Source organism: Salvelinus sp. IW2-2015, linkage group LG7 (assembly GCF_002910315.2).
Source record: "Salvelinus sp. IW2-2015 linkage group LG7, ASM291031v2, whole genome shotgun sequence".
Classification (NCBI taxonomy): Eukaryota; Metazoa; Chordata; class Actinopteri; order Salmoniformes; family Salmonidae; genus Salvelinus; species Salvelinus sp. IW2-2015.
This window is the reverse complement of record NC_036847.1, coordinates 1,614,678-1,634,682: the sequence shown is the minus strand read 5'-3', so window position 1 is coordinate 1,634,682 and position 20,005 is coordinate 1,614,678. Positions and strand designations below refer to the sequence as shown.

The 20,005-nt window shown below is 44.1% G+C and overlaps 1 protein-coding gene across 1 annotated transcript in view; it reads right to left on the bottom strand.

The window, feature by feature from the left end:
- Positions 1–777: 777 nt before the first annotated feature.
- Positions 778–20,005, bottom strand: part of grm7 (glutamate metabotropic receptor 7) — a 115,356-nt gene continuing 96,128 nt past the window's right edge. Inside the window, exons 8-10 of the mRNA XM_023990614.2 lie at positions 15,321–16,256; positions 5,603–5,855; positions 778–2,597 (exon numbers count right to left, since the gene is read on the bottom strand). Of these exons, the coding sequence (XP_023846382.1) occupies positions 2,548–2,597; positions 5,603–5,855; positions 15,321–16,256 (1,239 nt within the window). The 3' untranslated portion in view covers positions 778–2,547. The remainder of the gene's footprint in view (positions 2,598–5,602; positions 5,856–15,320; positions 16,257–20,005) is intronic.

The window sequence follows — 20,005 nt, the reverse complement described above, 5'->3', positions numbered from 1 at the left end:
GTTGTTTGAATTTGGCGCCCTGCAATTTCACTGGCTAGGCGTGAAAGGTGGGACGTTAGCGTCCCAAACGATCCCAGAGAGGTTAATTAATTTTAGAATAAGGTTGTAATGTAACAAAATGTGGAAAAAGTCAAGGGGTCTGAATACTTTACAAATGCACTGTATGTTGCATTAACTTCTCCAATTTAACCAAAAATAAAAGTAAAACAATAGGATTAAGCCAGTTTCTCAGATGAAACTATCTCCTTTAAATGTTGATATTTGTCAACCTAACCCAATTCTAAATGACTTTAGTAATGCAGTAAATAGCCTAAAGTTAAGGCTATCTTACAAAGTAATGTACTAGTTTATATTTAACATTAAAATGAATAACTCATCCATGGCCACATTTTGAGGTTACTGTAACTATTATTATGTAATCCTAGAAAACGTGTATGTTCAAGATTGCCTCCAAAGGTCACAAAGGTCGCAGGTCTGTGGAGAACTTCGAACAGCATTGATATCTTGCACTTTTAATGTAATCTCAACAACAATCCAGGTAATTTGGTTGTGCTATTAATGTAGATGAAGCACAGTGATAACACATCAAGTTGTTGTATAAATACAAAATATCTGACATTGTATTCCCATTTGAACTTTGTTGTGCTTTTAAATGGTTGAAAGTGCAGTAATAACACATTTAGAGTGTTAGCAGTTTATGTTATTCTTCAATAACACAGACCCCAAAGCAAATTAGGGGGAGAAAAATAGGTTTATTCAAATCATAGATGTTCTATAGATGTTATACTGAAAAGTAGACATTCATTCTTCCCTGTCCTCAGTTTTCTCCACAGAACAAAGCAACAGGGTGTAATTTATAACCCCTCACCATAGCCTGTGGTTGACCAATTAAAAGTCCTTGCAGTAAAATTGGGCAAATGGCCAAATAGAAGTATCCTGCCTCAGGCTCTAAGTACAGACGATTCAGACCAATGAAAACGCGGCACACGTAGCTATGAGTCCAGGACTGACATTCCTACACAGGTTCTAAACAGATGTTGAACTGAAAACAACTATTTCCATTGATAATTCCCTATTGACCGTTAGTACTCTCTGACATTTAGTCATCTCTTGACCTTTAGTCCTCTCTTGACCTTGAGTCCTCTCTTGACCTTTAGTCCTCTGCGTTGTGTATTTATCTTCGAAATATTCTTACAATGACAACTAAATAAGAGTGCATAAATATCACCTGTACCAGCATGAGTGAAACTAACGTCTGACAATGGAGGTGACAGGTGCAACATGTTCTGCCCAACGAGGATGGTCCCAATCAGTATTGGTCCACATCTAAACAGAACCAAGCGAATATTGACGAACACAAACACACACGTACTCACACGTGCACACACACAAATAATGATTGTATAATCATTGTTTGATTGTATAAAAGATAACAAAATTATTTTATTTCATGTTGATAATTGGACAGACAACATCACAGCATACTTGCATGAATGTTTCAATATGAATGTTTTTTTCCCCCACTCCATTGATAATTAAACACAATGTACTCTGTACAAAACTATATAAATCAAACATGCTTGCAGATGCAGAGGGGTCCATTTTAATAACAGATTAAAGCCATATTCTCTTGTGAATCAGGTAATTTCTTTAAAATAACTGAATAAACTGCAGAATGATGGTTCACATCATAGTCATTTTAAGAATGAATTTATCTTTTTTTGTTTTACATCAAATAGAAAACACAAACATTGGCACATGCAATGTGAACACTTTGTGCTGCTTTTCCCTTACCATCTAAAGCCAATCAAACACAGACTGGATATATTTTTGTTGTTGTCATCCAAACACGAAAATACTCTCAGATATTTACAAAAAAATATAGATACATTGCGCGTCACTCTGACATAGTTATTTGTGTTAAAATGGCTGATTTGAGTTGATTTCATAAAACAAAATGCATGTGGCGGAGCTTGCTAATTAAAGTTATTCAATCAAAATTCAACATAATGTTATCTCAGAAAAAATGAAAGATCAGGCACAAGGAACTCAGAAGAAACCTCACTTAACTTAAAAACAAACCATGAGCACTGCAAGAGAATATGACTTTAATGGATATTACAAAAGATATTTTGAAAACTGTTGAAATAAACTGTTCAGACATATTTTTTTCAGCGATTACTTAGTCCGACACCTGTATCACAGAGGTTGTTCACTCACTGTTAATGGAAAACCCTACAGAGAGGTTCCAGGGTCTGGTTCTAGAACAGAACAGAACAGAATGGACCAGGGCCCAGTTACCATCTTACAGCTGTGTTTGTATCTTCATCATTCATTCACTCCTCATGTCAAATATCTCCATCCCTCCGTTTTCCCTTTCCCCCTGCCATCCTCCTCTTCAGAAGACAAAAATGATAAAGGTTGACACCAACCACAGTCCTGGAGTGCATAGGTAGGTAGTGTCCCTGTCCCGGTATTCTCTTCCTGTGATCCCTAGTCTTGGTCATCATCACAGAGTAAGGACATGGAGCATTCCCTGGGAACCCATCAGATCCTGAGGTTGTTGTAACTCACATATGTTTTCTTCGTAGCTTGACCTGAGAAGCGAGGTAGGTCAAAGATTATAATGGCATCCAACAGCGCAACAAATTACAGTACAATAAGCAATGCACAAACATACACAAAGTAAGATATTTACATGCATAATATATAAATACCCTCCAACTCTATCATACATTCATGCAAGTGAACGTACACTGTTCACAATCATTGCACAATAGCTGCCTGGTTTAGTGCATTGTGTCCCTTCAGCAACACGACTGAGTCAAACTCTGGTTTCTATTTTCAGATACTAACCAGCAACAAAAAAAAACACACACACACACAAACACCACACAAGTGGTCACCTAACAAACGCTAGGGCAGGTGATGTGATCCCAGTCTCTATATTGCCATGGAAACGGGCCAGACTGTTGCCGAGAATCAAGGTACTGTGCTTGACTCCACCGATGCAGTGATATCGCTCATGCCTAGCGGAGAAGGTCGATGCACATTGCGCTTGTTAAAGCAGAGACATACTGTAGCTTTGTAAACTCCTCTTCTTAATGCTGTAAATGTTGCCATGGTGAACTCCCATGAGATGTGCAATTAGTCTTACCACCTCCTTACAGTATTATTTTGTAGTCTTGGTCATTGACTATGATGAATAAAACATGTGTAAATGTACAATATATTTTTGCAGTTAGCCCATAAGTAGGCTTAGCTGTATGTGTGTGCGGTTGGTATAAAAAAAAGCTCGTATTTTCAAGGAGAAAGCAATGATTTTGCTGTGTGTGTGTGTGTGTGTGTTTGTGTGTTTGTGTGTGTGGCACTCATGCATACAATGCATGTGTGATATACTGTATGTAGATATCTACATATCTCTTTAACCTTCCAAAATATAGTGCAGTGTATTCAGCTCACTGGAAACTACTGACTTCTTCTCCATCTCTCTCAGCCTCTCTCTTCTCGGTCTCAGTTGGGTGATAATTCCCTTTTCATGGTATTGATTGGTCATCATACCAAAATTGATGTAAAAATCTTAAATTCATTCACACTGCTAATAATCACTATGGGGACAGTGAAGATACATCTCCAATATCTCAAAATTACAGGGCAAATACTCACATCTCTGCAAGGGATAATCATAGAGATATTAAGACTAATATCGATAGTGATGTACTGTAGAATCATCAGAGCTACTAATGCTCTTACTTAATAACTCTAAATCATTATGAGTCAGATCAGTCAGAGATGATCCCTCCTGAAAGGCACTATTTGGCGCTGTGACGGTCACAGGGGCTGACGGACAGTCTCCAGGGGCCAGGGAGCTGCAGTTCAAGTTTTGGGGCGGTCATGCGCATACATTTGCCATTAATAAATGTAATTTCCACTGCTGCTAAAATAGAAGGGCGATGGGAGGAGAGAGATGGGGCGAGGGGAGGGGAGGCGATAAGAAGCGCGTGTAGGGGAGAGAGAAGGTGGGAGACGCACAGAGCAGATGACACAGTGTACATTTGGGAGTGCCTCTCGGAGATGAGCTCCGTCCGTGTTCCGCCAAGCCTTGCTTGGGATGTGCTGCAACGCCAGCTGTTGGCCCCCTACACAGTGTGTTCGCTCCACGAGCCACATGTGTCACTGGCAGGGAGACGATGTTACTCTCCTGACGCAAGCTCTCTCTCTCTCACTAACACAATTACATACATACACACACACACTCATTACACAGATGACAATGAACATCACAGTGCATTTGGAGGAATGTCCATGGAAAGCTGTCATATCAGAGCTGTAATTGAGAGAGGGGCACACCTGTGGATACCATGTGTGGTGTGTAAGGTTGCAAAATTCCTGGAGAGATTGAAGGATTCCCGGAATCAGGAGGGAATAAGCGGGAATTTTGCAACCCTATTGGTGTGTACCATGTGATTGGTAGAGATATAGGGCCAACGGGAACTGTGTTATTACCATGGTCTGTCAATCATTTCTTGATTTAGTGTAGAAAAATAAGACAAGCATGGAGCTCATATAGGGGCAATATACACTGAGTGTACAAAACATTGGAACACCTGGTCTTTCCATGACATAGACTGACAAGGTAAAAGCTATCATCCCTTATTGATGTCACACTTAAATCTGTGTAGACCAGTTAAATAAGGATTTTTAAGCCTTGAGAGAATTGAGACATGGCTTGTGTATGTGTGCCATTCAGCGAGTGAATGGGAAAGACAAAAGTTTTAAATGCCTTTGAACGAGTAGTAGTAGTAGGTGCCAGGAGCACTGGTTTAAGTGTGTCAATAACTGCAACGCTGCTGGGTTTTTCACGCTCAACAGTTTCCCGTGTGTGTGAAGATTGGTCCACCACCCAAAGGACATCCAGCCAACTTGACGAATGTAGGCTGTTCTGAGGGCAAACGGAAGTGCAAATCAATATTATTTTATACTCAGTGTAATTTAGAGATTCATGGTTTACATTAATCCTGCCCATCACAGGTATAATATCAATATCTTAATCCTCACCAGTCATGTTGGTCTCTGCATTTCGACATTATGATATTATGATAATTAACACCATCAAGCTCACTTCACCACACAAACAGTGGTGTCAACGACACACAACTGGTGTTATAGATCATCTTTCCTCATTACTAGTCTTTAACACAGACCTCCTGTGCTCTTAGCTCCCAGCTACACTAAAGCAAAAGGCCTATTAATGTCACTCTACAGGAAAGGCCCTCATATTGGTTAAGCAGTCATATACGAATGGAATAGCATGCTCCCGTGTGCACTGCCTGAACTTTTGGATGAACGTTTGGATGAATTTATCTCTGTCTGATAGCATATTATCTAATTATCAGCACAGTGGGCTCTGCTATGTGATTGACTCACGGTGAGCAGGGATCTCACTCCTCTCGGTATGATGTCACAAATACCATGGGGTTACATGTAAACAGCAAATAGGAATATAAATATTTAAATTGTGCTGCTACTTAAACTACTGGAGATACTATGCAGCCAAATGTGGTTGTTAAAGAATAAGTTCATTGCCATTTGCATGACTCACTCATGGGGTCGGTGGGCGGGTTTTCACACAGCTCAGATTTGGCCTCTCCGTTGGGCCTCTCGCTGGGCTTCACAGAGAGACGGGAGGACATGGTGGCGGCAGTGACCACAGCCTTGAAGCTCCTCTTCCTCTTCTGCACGTTAAGCTCTGGGTGGAAGATGATGACGTACACCTTGGGCATGTAGAGCATCCCGAGAGCTACAGAGGCACTGAGGTTCATAGAGATGGTGAGGGTAGTCGTCTGGATGTACAGCTGTGGAGGAGGGGGGGGGGGGGGGGGGGGGGGGGGGGGGGGGGGGGGGGGGGGGGGGGGGGGGGGGGGGGGGGGGGGGGGGGGGGGGGGGGGGGGGGGGGGGGGGGGGGATGTGGGGGGGGTGAGAGAGAGAGAGAGAGAGGGAGAGGAGGGAAAAAGGGGGTGAGAGAGAGAGAGAAGCCACACTAGTTAGAATATAGTCTCATGCAGTAAAACCCCACATAACCCTTATCAAGCACTCACCCAGCCCTATCTACAGGTTGGTCTTGATGTATGGATGAGGGAGAGAGGCAAGAGCGAAACCTATCATAGTCATACCACAGAGATGCCTGTAGGTGGCTTGATGGATAACCACTGACGAAAAATTGGCCTTACCTAGAGTAAAGCAAAAAGCACCACACATTTCCTTATTGTTAATTTCTCCATTGGAGGTTCTATGTTTGCGTTCTGATGCTGTGGGGGAAAAGATACCACTTGTACTCCAACCATTCGTACTCCTGTAGCATTTATGAGGCACTTACTATCCATAGTGTATGTAGCAGCAGTAACTGAGCAGTTGGCTGTGTCTTAATTGGCATGATTCACTCATTGCCTCTCCACTGCAGCACACACACACACACACACACACACACACACACACACACGATAACATACGCACTATACATACACATGGATTTAGTACGGTAGATATGTGGTAGTGGTGGAGTAGGGGCCTGAGTGTGTTGTGAAATCTGTGAATGTATTGTAATGTTTTTAAAATTGTATAAACTGCCTTAATTTTGCTGGATCCCAGGAAGAGTAGCTACTGCTTTGGCAGCAGCTAATGGGAATCCATAATAAATACAAATACAAATACACTGCGATAGCTGATGTATATTGAGCTTTTTGGCTCAAAATAGTGGGTGCTATATGCCCTTATACGACTTCCTTCCTTCACCTTACTCTTTGGAGACCATTGACCAGAAAGAACTGAATTAGCTAATTTAACTCCATCTAGCACCTTCAGATTAGTCATTGGACTGGCCTAGGTCTGACTGATGTATTTAACTGTACATTTAAAGATCCAATGCAGCTGTTTCAATATCCAATACCTTCTAGGTAACAATTAAGTACTTTAATGTGATTGTTTTCAATAAAAATTGTCAAACAATATCATACAATAATTTTGCTAGGACTGTCTGGGAGTGGTCTGAATGAGGGGCCTAATTGGAGGCACCTACTGGTAACCTGAAAACTAGCTGTTATTGGCAGGGAGGAGGCAAACACTATTTGTCATTGGTCTATTAACTTATACTGCCTGGTTATGTCGCCAGGCAGTCCAAAACCCCACCCATGGAAAACCTGATATTTCAGGTGGTCTTTTCATAATTTTCACAATTTGACAGTATTATTCCAACCTCAGTGTGGAAATAAACTCAGCAAAAAATAAACGTCCTCTCACTGTCAACTGCGTTTATTTTCAGCAAACTTAACATGTGTAAATATATAAAAAGATTCAACAACTGGCCTCCCGGCTGGCGCAGTGGTGCACGGCACTGCATCGCAGTGCTAGCTGTGCCACCAGAGACTCTGGGTTCGAGCCCAGGCTCTGTCGCAGCCGGCCGCGACCGGGAGGTCCATGGGGCGACGCATAATTGGTCTAGCGTCGTCCGGGTTAGGGAGGGTTTGGCCGGTAGGGATATCCTTGTCTCATCGCGCACTAGCGACTCCTGTGGCAGACTGGGCGCAGTGCATGCTGACCAGGTCGCTAGGTGTACAGTGTTTCCTCCGACACATTGGTGCGGCTGGCTTCCGGGCTGGATGCGCGCTGTGTTAGGAAGCAGTGCGGCTTGGTTGGGTTGTGTTTCGGAGGACGCATGGCTCTCGACCTTCGTCTCTCCCGAGCCCGTACGGGAGTTGTAGCGATGAGACAAGACAGTAACTACTAAAAATTGGATACCAAGAAAAAGGGGGTAAAGAAATAAAAGATTCAACAACTGAGACATAAACTGAACAAGTTCCACAGACATGTGACTAACAGAAATKGAATAATGTGTCCCTGAACAAAGGGGGGTCAAAATCAAAACTAACAGTCAGAATCTGGTGTGGCCACCAGCTGCATTAAGTACTGTAGTGCATCTCCTCCTCATGGACTGCACCAGATTTGCCAGTTCTTGCTGTGAGATGTTACCCCACTCTTCCACCAAGGCACCTGCAAGTTCCCGGACATTTCTGGGTGGGAATGGCCCTCACCCTTTGATCCAACAGGTCCCAGACGTGCTCAATGTGATTCAGATCCGGGCTCTTTGCTGGCCATGGCAGAACACTGACATTCCTGTCTTGCAGGAAATCATGCACAGAATGAGCAGTATGGCTGGTGGCATTGTCATGCTGGAAGGTCATGTCAGGATGAGCCTGCAGGAAGGGTACCACATGAGGGAGGAGGATGTCTTCCTTGTAACGCAGGTGCTGTGATGCTGTGACACACCGCCCCAGACCATGACGGACCCTCCACCACTTTTTGCCAGTCCTGTCTGGTCCTGCGACGGTGGGTTTGTGCCCATAGGCGACATTGTTGCCGGTGATGTCTGGTGAGGACCTGCCTACAGGCCTACAAGCCCTAAGTCCAGCCTCTCTCAGCCTATTGCGGACAGTCTGAGCACTGATGGAGGGATTGTGCGTTCCCGGTGTAACTCAGGCAGTTGTTGTTGCCATCCTGTACCTGTCCCGCAGGTGTGATGTTCAGATGTATCAATCTTGTTACACGTTTTCTGCCACTGCGAGGACGATCAGCTGTCCGTCCTGTCTCCCTATAGCTCTGTCTTAGGCGTCTCACAGTACGGACATTGCAATTTATTGCCCTGGCCACATCTGCATTCCTCATGCCTCCTTGCAGCATGCCTAAGGCACRTTCACACAGATGAGCAGGGACCCTGGGCATCTTTCTTTTGGTGTTTATCAGAGTCAGTAGAAAAGCCTCTTCAGTGTCCTAAGTTTTCATAACTGTGACTTTAATTGCCTACTGTCTGTAAGCTGTTAGTGTCTTAACAACCGCTCCACAGGTGCATGTTCATTAATTGTTTATGGTTCATTGAACAAACATGGGAAACAGTGTTTAAACCCTTTACAATGAAGATCTGTGAAGTTATTTGGATTTTTACGAATTATCTTTGAAAGAAAGGGTCCTGAAAAACGGACGTTTATATATAAAACACAGAAAAATCATGATTTTGACTGCACTGCCCCTTTAAGAAGATTAAGCTACATAAACACATATTAGGCTTGCCTTTTTCAAGCAACAGTCAAAGACCAAAGACATGTACTGTAGTGGGCGGTTCAGGATTATTTCGCAAAATCATCACGTTGCTCATGTTTGTCAGAATTGTATAAAGACCACTAGGTGCTTTTATCTTTTTTTAAACTTACGTAACACCATTTATACTTAAATGTTTAAACACTCTGGGCTATATCTTGGGTTTGTTCTGAATTATGTAACCCTATTCTTAAAAGGCAATCATCCTTCAATCAGCCATGTAGTTCACAGACCCACAAGAGGTCCTTCAAGAGTCTTAGATTAGGCTGAAACACATTAGAGGGCGTATCTCTGTGTTTGAAGTCCACCAAAAGCTACTCAAAACTGAGCTATGACACTTGAGAGTGAAATGACACTCTTGTACCTTTTCTGACAACCTGTAGCAAAGAGGATACAGTTGTAAAGGTCTGCATGGTAGAACAACTCTGAATCGGTTGGAGAGAAAATGTCACCATTTGCATAGTGTTTTCCACAGTAAATAGCACCAGCCATAGTAATGCCTTGCACACAATCTACAGAGAGACATTTACATGCCAGTCATGCCATCTGATCTCCGCAACTCATTCAAATACCAATATCATCAACATGCCAATAGCTTCTAGTATTGCCTCTCCTCTTGCTCTCTCTCCCTCGTTCACACTGTTTATCTCTCTCTCCTCTCTCCTTTGCACACTCTCTCCCTCTCAATCGTTCCCCTTTCTCTCTCTCCCTCTCTCTATCTCTCTGCGGAGAAACATCAGAGCAAGAGATCTGGCTCACCATGCATTAATAACCATATGAATACCATGATGCTCATATCAAGCTCTTTTCAGCGCGTGCCTTTCCGCACCATTGTAAACAGAAGAGAATGGAATTCTGGATTGCTGTCAATTTACAGCGCGTGTGATTGGTTTTATAATATCTCATCACCAGAGGATCTCCACCCCTCGCTATGCTTCCATGTTTGGTATCCATAGCAAGACTACCACCATCACCACCATATAGCTTGGTCAAAGCTACTAAAACACTGCTAAAATAAGCTTGTAATGAGATTATCTACTGCAATGCTGACCATGTCAAAATAGATTTATTGACTATTTAAGAGACTATATTTTTATACTGTACAGTAGCCCAAAGAAGTGTAAGAGTCATACACACACAGACGCATGCATGCACATGCACCAAACGAGCACACACGCACATACACGCACACACACACACACACACACACACACACACACACACAACACACACACACACACACACACACACACACACACACACACACACACACCACACACATAAAACACACACACACACACACACACACACACACACACACACGCACGCACACACACATTAACACAATTTTGGTCGTTAGCTGTCCTAGCTGCTGTCACACAGACAGGGTTTTTAGAGTGCTTCAGTGGGAGCTTGACCCAAATTCGCATTCCCTCTCACCCACCACATGAATGTTTAGCTTGTCACAGAGCATTTATAATGAATTCCTGTTGCTTTAACATAAATAAATACATGAATTAAATTTCCCAACTGCTTGGCAACTCTCTATTTATAGCTGCAGTAACGATTTATTAAGATTCAGGAATCAAATGATTGAGCCTGAGTTTTACCATCTCAATCACGAGCATCGCCAAATGCCAACATCCAGATAACAGGAAACCAAACCACCAACCGCCTTCTATCTACCCAGACAAAAAACTGATGAAAGGTTTTTAGATAATTATATCCACTAGGGATGTACTTACAGCACAGGCAATTTTGTCTAGTATAAAATGTGGATTATAAATGCACACAGCGATAAAGACACCATTCAGAAAAGTGACAATTAGGATGCTCTCCTGCCCTGGTGGAGAAAGCCTTCAATAATGGATCTAGGGGATTTGCATTCTCCTCTCATCTACCTGCAAGTCTCTTGTTGTTTTGGGTGGCCTACTTTGTGTGTCTGCGTGCTGCTCTGGGGACCCGCTTCTCCCGAACTGCTTATGAATGGGCTTCTCATAAACTATCTAATTGGATGTCACTCACCTGCTGCAAATGTCCATGCCTGGGCTGGGCTGGTGTAGATGTACTCAGCTTATTATATCCTTTAAGGTTACCCTCTTGGCCTGGTGCTTTCTTGTTAAAAAGATATCCCCCCTTTCAGAAGACGTTCTCAATCTCTAACCACTAAAATAAGGATGAGGCTTAACTTAATGCCCCTGGTTCCCACAGTTCTCCTTCTGTTGATTGTAAAGCTTTGATGAGCATTGCATGTTGTTTGAGGTTCCATATGTGGAATCCCAGGCAGACACAGTCAGTAGGCATCCAGAGTATCAATTCAGGAAGGCAGAGCGCCTTTAACAAAGAAAATGTCAAGTCTAACTCTTGTCAAATAAAGTTATTTGCTGAAATACAAGCGGATTGGGAGATGCAACTGCAGAAGATGCTATTTTTCCGCCCCCTTAAAAGTTAAAGGAGGAAATGCTTCTTGCCAGACATCTTTAACCCCGGGAAATCTAACTTGGCAGCTCGACTTTAAGAAGTTCAGATAAGCACAAGTGCCATCTTACAAGACTTTAAGTGTTTGTAAGACATGTGTTGAGGTATAAAAGCTTGGTTTAACACGAGTTTCCCTTTCCGGGTGTGGTTAACTCTTGTGGAAGTTTCTATACTTTCAGGGAAAAGTTTGGTTGTGTGATGTTTGATGTCAGGAGTCAACACAGAGTTCTTCACAAAGGTGGTTTTCACTTGGTCAAATGTAATGAATGATACACAGTTAGAGATTACTTAGAGATTCTTTAAACATTCAAATAAAATAGGTAAACCTGGAACCTGATACCTGATCACTCCAGAATGTTTTACATTTTTGTAAAAAAACAGCTGACAATGACAGTAATAGCCACATTTTCCAATGTTATTTGCGTCTTTGCTTTAATTAAACACAGGTACACATGCTTATTACAGAATTATTCACAATCCCTTACATGTACAGTGCATTCAGAAGGTATTCAGACCCCTTGACTTTTTCCACATTTTGTTACATTGCAGACCTATTCTACATTTTTTTACTTATCAATCTACACACAATACCCTATAATGACAAAGAGAATACAGGTTTTTATACATTTTTGCAAATGTATTAAAAATAAAAACAGAAATACCTTATTTACTTAACTATTCAGACCGTTTCTATGAGACTCGAAATTGAGCTCAAGTGCATCCTGTTTCCATTGATCATCCTTGAGATGTTTCTACAACTTGTTTGGAGTCCACTTGTGGTAAATTCAATTGATTAGACATGATTTTGAAAGGCACACACCTGTCTATATAAGATCCCAGAGTTAACATTGAATGTCAGAGCAAAAACCAAGCTAGAGATCAAAGGAATTGTCCGAAGAGCTCCGAGACAGGATTGTGTCGAGGCACAGACCTGGGGAAGGGTACCAAACATTTATGCAGCATTGACGGTCTGCAAGAAGACAGTGGCCTCATTCATAAATTGAAAAAGTTTGGAACCACCAAGGTTCTTCCTAGAGCTGGCCGCCCGGCCAAACTGAGCAATCGGAAGAGAAAGGCCTGAAGGGCAACAATCTCTGCATCACTCCACCAGTCAGGCCTTTATGGGAGAGGGGCCAGACGGAAGCACCTCCTCAGTAAAAGTCACATGACAGTCCGCTTGGTTTGCCAAAAGCCACTTAAAGGACTCACCGACCGATGAGAAACAAGATTCTCTGGTCTGATGAAACCAAGATTGAACACTTTGGCCTGAATGCCAAGCGTCTCGCTTGGAGAAAACCTGGCACCATCCCTACAGTGAAGCATGGTGGTGGCAGCATCATGCTGTGGGGATGTTTTTCAGTGGCAGAGACTGGGGGACTAGTCAGGATCGAGAGAACGATGAGCGGAGTAAAGTACAGAGAGATCCTTGATGTAAACCTGCTCCAGAGTGCTCAGGACCTTGGAAGGTGAACCTTCGCCCCAGTCTAACAGAATAATGACCCTAAGCACACAGCCAAAACAATGCAGGAGTGGCTTCTGTACAAGTCTCTGAATGTCCTTGAGTAGCCCATCCAAAGCCCGATCCAACATCTCTGGAGAGGCCTGAAAATAGCTGTGCAGCGACGCTCCCCATCCAACCTGACAGAGCTTTAGAGGATCTACAGAGAAGAATGGGAGAAACTCCCCAAATAAAGGTGTGCCAAGCTTGTAGCTTCATACCCAAGAAGTCTCTAGGCTGTAATCGCTGCCAAAGGAGCTTCAACAAATTACTGAGTAAACGGTCTGAATACTTATGTAAATGTCATATTTCTGTTAGAATTTTTATAAATTTGCAAACATTTCTTAAAACCTGTTTATGCTTAGTCATTATGGGGTATTGTGTGCAGATTGATGAAGAAAAAAAACAATTTCATCTATTTTAGAATAAGGTTGTAACCTAACGAACTGTGGAAAAAGTCAAGGGGCCTGAATACTTTCCAAATGCACTGTAGCTCTATTCCAACAGTACTATTGGATTATTCCGCATTCCTAGTGAGTGGAAGGCAGCGGAACATTAAGGATTTGGAAGCTGGTGATTCTCACAGTCATTAGCCTGTATGCTGACTGATGAGTGGCTGACTGAGCGACAGCAGGTGTAGATGGGGGCAAAGACCGCTGTGTGATCTTTTGTTGCCGTGTGTACATGGCTTCACACAACATGGGTTTGGGTGTGGCGTAGGCACAGGTGCGAAAAACAAGGGCAGGCATCGGAATGGCGCGGCGCTGTGGAGAATTCAGTCAATACACAATAGAACTTTGGCTGTGCGATCAAAAGCAAGATACAATAACATAAGGTCAACTGGATATCTCAATCTTAGGCTCAATATTAGGAGTTGCCTGGTATCGTATCGCCGCCATGTTGCGACACATCTTTAGATAATCGGAGTCGCTGAATGTCCAAGATAAATCTAAATCAAACGGGGGCTTTTCAGTCGAAAGCAACAAGCGCAAGGTCATTTTGAGATAAGGAGCCTGGTCAAATACAGCAATCAGTCCCTGTCCGCAAAGCAAAGACACACAGATATGTACATGCGCAGATGTACACACAAACACACACAAACACAAACACTTAAGGGGTAATGGAGGAGTCCCTGTAAACACCACTCCTCCCTATCTGCTGAAGGCCACAGGAGTGGGCCTACAAATAACCTTCCATCAAGAGGCTAGCACTTTCTTTGTGGCTTAGGAGTATGTAAGACGATAGCCAGTGTTCTGTAAGAGTTAACTGCATGAAGATAGACAAACACATTACAGGTTCTCTAGTCACTGGGCATAACATAATGAACTCCTAATCGCTTCTGAGAGTGTAATTTATCTATGAAATCAGAGGCAAATTGATGAGGAAAATAATATTGTGATCTCTCTCTTTCCGTAGCCTAGCAGGAAGGATATTGAACGGTGCGGCTCTTTAAAAAGGTTAGGAGTAACACTTTCCTGTCGACGTCGATATTCTGTCAGTGGAAAACATCCACTCAGCTACATCATGTAGCCTGCCAAGCATCACACGCAGCTCATGAATAGCTCATGAATAGAGCAGATAAATGCGTCTGTATTCTGACCAATACTGTTCAGATAAGCAATAACTAGCACAGGGAGACAGGATTCTCAATCAACTCCAGTAGCTGCTGATGTCAAGTGCATTTCTAAAGTGCACCTTGTCAAGGAAGTGAATGTCTTGAGTCAGACGACTTATCCCCTTTCTCTTCTCCTTCTCCTCCTCCTATTCCACCTACTCCTCCACCTCCTCCTCCACCTCCTCTTCCTCCACAGGATGAGGCATAATAGTGTTGAGCCCCAGGCGTGAGAGCTAAGATAATTACTACCCCTCTCTTTTCCATGCTCTCCTCAGGCATCTCACAGCATTCATCTTCTTAGAATGCCCCCCTCCCCCTTTACAATGCCTATTTACGTCTCCTGCGGTCCTTGTGTGTGTGTTTTTTTTGTTGTGGACATCTAAGCCATATGAATTTGAAATCAAAAGAAAATGAGTCTTGAACACACACAGCCACTGTGTGTGTGCGTTTGCTTATGTGCGTGTCTGTTTTTGCATCTCTATGCGTGTGTCAGTGTCAGTGGGTGTGTTTGTATGAGATAAAACACAGGCTGGAAGGAGCGGAAGTAGCGCAGGCGGAGAGAGGGAGAGAGGGATGACTCACCTTCTCTGCAGATTGGGCCGTGCCAAAGAAGATGGGAATGAAGGCCAGCCACACAATACATGTGGTGTACATGGTGAAGCCGATGGGCTTGGCCTCGTTGAAGTCCTCTGGCACGTCCCGGGTTTTGATGGCGTAGATGGTACATGTGACCATCAGAAGGATGCTGTAGCCCAGCGAACAGATCATCTGCAGGTCCGTGATGTCACACTTCAGCACGCCACGCGCCAGGTTGGGGTTCATGGTCTTTTGCTCGTCGTAGTCGATGATGATGTTGGGCGGGTCCACGGCGAACCAGATGAGCACGCCCAGCAGCTGCAGGCAGATGAGGGAGGAGGTGATAGCGATCTGGGAGGTGGGGCTGATGAAACGTGGGGCGGTCACCGTCTGCTTGCCCTGCTCAAAGATCCGGTAGATGCGGTTGGTCTTGGTGAGCAGTGCGGCGTAGCTGATGCACATCCCCAGGCCCAAGAAGATTCTCCGGAAGGAGCACACGCCCACGTCGGGCTTGGCGATCATCAGGAAGGTGATGATGTAGCACAGGAAGATGCCCGTCAGCAGCACATAGCTCAGCTCGCGGCCCGATGCCCGCACAATAGGCGTGTCGTTGTAGCGTACGAACGTTGCCATGACGAAGACGGTGGCGATGATGCCCAGCATGGCGAGGAAGACGGGAATGACTGCCCAGGGGGAGTGCCACTCCAGCTTGACGACGGGGATAGGTTGGCAGGTCGTCCGGTTTGGGTCGGGCCTCATGTCGTAGGAGCACAGGCGGCACAATGTCTCATCATATTGGTACTGGTAGCCATCACACAGCTCACAGTGCCAGCAGCATGGCATGCCCTTTACCCTCTTCTTCCTCTCACCTGTCTTACAGGGCAGACTGCACACAGAGATAGGGACATCCGGCTCCCCTTCTGGCCACTGCATCTCCTCGAGCTGAGAGAAAGAGAGAGGACACAGGCCACGGGGTGAGAGGGAGATAAGCAGTGGAGGTAGCACTTCAGATAAGAGGGCTAGTCGATAGGGATGAAGCGGTTTACAGCTACCTGACAGGCAAATGGGCCTGGACTTGGTGTGTGCATACAGGATGAGGTACATGTCTTGTGTCACACCATGTCTTACTGGCTAACTCGCTACTACTGCAGCAAGCACAATACTCTAAATGACACTTAATATAACCTCCACTGAGTTGTTGCAGCGGAGAATACAATATCTCTTTCATCAATTATTTTAAGTATTTCCAATCATAAGAACGCTAAGAATAACAAAAATAAGCCAATATACGTTCAAGTAACATTGCAAAAATCAGACATTTTCTGTCCTAAAATGATGCAGAAAAATTAATCCATGCTTTTGTTACTTCTAGGTTAGACTACTGCAATGCTCTACTTTCCGGCTACCCGGATAAAGCACTAAATAAACTTCAGTTAGTGCTAAATACGGCTGCTAGAATCCTGACTAGAACCCCAAAATTTGCACTAAATTTTGGGGTTAGCAAAATATGCACTAAATTTTGGGAGGCTAGCACTAACTCCAGTGCTAGCCTCCCTACACTGGCTTCCTGTTAAGGCAAGGGCTGATTTCAAGGTTTTACTGTTAACCTACAAAGCGTTACATGGGCTTGCTCCTACGAATATTTCCGAGTTGGTCCTGCCGTACATACCTACACGTACGCTATGGTCACAAGACGCAGGCCTCCTAATTGCCCCTAGAATTTCTAAGCAAACAGCTGGAGGCAGGGCTTTCTCCTATAGAGCAAATTTTTTATGGAATGGTCTGCCTACCCATGTGAGAGACGCAGACTCGGTCTCAACCTTTAAGTCTTTATTGAAGACTCATCTCTTCAGTAGGTCCTATGATTGAGTGTAGTCTGGCCCAGGAGTGTGAAGGTGAACGGATAGGCTCTGGAGCAAAGAACCGCCCTTGCTGTCTCTGTCTGGCCGGTTCCCCTCTCTCCACTGGGATTCTCTGCCTCTAACCTTATTACAGGGGCCGAGTCACTGGCTTACTGGTGCTCTTTCATGCCATCCCTAGGAGGGGTGCGTCACTTGAGTGGGTTGAGTCACTGACGTGATCTTCCTGTCTGGGTTGGCGCCCCCCCTTGGGTTGTGCCGTGGCGGAGATCTTTGTGGGCTATACTCGGCCTTGTCTCAGGATGGTAAGTTGGTGGTTGAAGATATCCCTCTAGTGGTGTGGGGGCTGTGCCTTGGCAAAGTGGGTGGGGTTATATCCTTCCTGTTTGGCCCTGTCCGGGGGTGTCATCGGATGGGGCCACAGTGTTTCCTGACCCCTCCTGTCTCAGCCTCCAGTATTTATGCTGCATTAGTTTATGTGTCGAGGGGCTAGGGTCAGTTTGTTATATCTGAAGTACTTGTCCTGTCTTATCCGGTGTCCTGTGTGAATTTAAGTATGCTCTCTCTAATTCTCTCTTTCTCTCTTTCTTTCTCTCTCTCGGAGGACCTGAGCCCTAGGACCATGCCTCAGGACGACCTGACATGATGACTCCTTGCTGTCCCCAGTCCACCTGGCCGTGCTGCTGCTCCAGTTTCAACTGTTCTGCCTGCGGCTATGGAACCCTGACCTGTTCACCGGACGTGCTACCTGTCCCAGACCTGCTGTTTTCAACTCTCTAGAGACAGCAGGAGCGGTAGAGATACTCTTAATGATTGGCTATGAAAGCCCAACTGACATTTACTCCTGAGGTGCTGCACCCTCGACAACTACTGTGATTATTATTATTTGACCATGCTGGTCATTTATGACCATTTGAACATCTTGGCCATGTTCTGTTATAATCTCCACCCGGCACAGCCAGAAGAGGACTGGCCACCCGTCATAGCCTGGTTCCTCTCTAGATTTCTTTCTAGGTTTTGGCCTTTCTAGGGAGTTTTTCCAAGCCACCGTGCTGCTGCTCTACACCTGCATTGCTTGCTGTTTTGGGGTTTTAGGCTGGGTTTCTGTACAGCACTTTGGAATATCAGCTGATGTACGAAGGGCTATATAAATACATTTGATTTGAAGTGTCCTATTCCATATTTAAGAGTAATTGATATCACCATGGAGACAGCACTTGCATTTTTATTAAATAAAATTAAAAGAGAGAAACAATGAAATGCCAGACAAATGCAGTATGTTATGTGATTAATAAAGAGTGCAGAAGCCAGAGAGGTATGAAAAATGGGATTAGTTTAGGAGAATCAGATTTACCACCTTAAAAATGTCAATTCTACAACAGTTTTAAAGGGGGAATTTCTCTTCAGAATCGATATTTTGTCACAAAGACGTGGAGTCGACTACAGAGATAATTTAGAGAAGGTTACTGAATTACTTAAAAGATACTGAGCCTCAACACTCTTGTGGATTTCTTTGATGACAATGTTAGTTTAACCTTAAAGTCAGACTTGAGGTTAAATATCCTTTAAGTCAGTACAAGTCATCTTATCATGATGACGCCGGAGGGAATGGCTGCCGTTTCATTGGCTCTTAACCAACTGTGCTATTTTGTTAGTTTTTTCGCATTGCTTGTACATAATGTTGCTGCTACCGTCTCTTATGACCGAAAAGAGATTCTGGACATCAGACCAGCGGTTACTCACCTCGAACTGGATGAAGAATTTTTCTTTAATGAGGTGGGCGGGAAGTATATACTCCAAACACCCGAACAGGCCCTCATCCCCGTCATTCGCTGGAGAAAGAAACTGAGATTTCGATGAAAGAGATCGGGGTGCCTTGTGAGGATCAGACGACGAGTGGCTAATCTGCCTTTGCAATCAGTACTGTAAGCTAACGTTCAATCCCTGGAAAATAAATGGGACGAACTGAAAGCACGTATATCTTACCAACGGGACATTAAAAACTTTAATATCTTATGTTTCAACGAGTCGTGGCTGAACAACGACATCAATGACATACAGCTGGCGGGTTATACACTATCGGCAGGATAGAACAGCAGCCTCTGGTAACGGGGCGAAAGCCTATGCATATTTGTAAACAACAGCTGGTGCACGATATCTAAGGAAGTCTCGAGGTTTTTCTCACCTGCGGTAGAGTATCTCATGATAAGCGGTAGACCACACTATCTACCTAGAGAGTTTTCATCTGTATTTTTTATAGCTGTCTATATACAACCACAGACCGATGCTGGCACTAAAACTGCACTCAATGAGCTGTATTCCGCCATTAGAAAACAAGAAACCGCTAATCCAGAGGCGGCGCTCCTAGTGGCTGGGGACTTTAATGCAGGGAAGCTTAAATCACTTTTACCTATTTTCTATCAGCACGTCAAATGTGCAACCAGAGGGGAAAAAACTCTAGAACACCTTTACTCCACACACAGAGACGCGTACAAAGCTCTCCCTCGCCCTTCATTTGGCAAATCTGACCATAATTCCTGATTACAAGCAAAAATTAAAGCAGGAAGCACCAGTGACTCGGTCAATAAAAAATGTGGTCAGATGAAGCAGATGCTAAACTACAGGACTATTTTGATAGCACAGACTGGAATATGTTCCCGGGATTCAATGGAGGACCGAGCACACCCCCATTGTATTCCACCAGGGATGTAGTGGAGCAGGTGGAGAGCTTCAAGTTCCTTGGCGTCCACATCACCAATAAACTAACATGGTCCAAGCACACCAAGACAGTCGTGAAGACTGAAAAGAGACTGAAAAGATTTGGCATGGGTC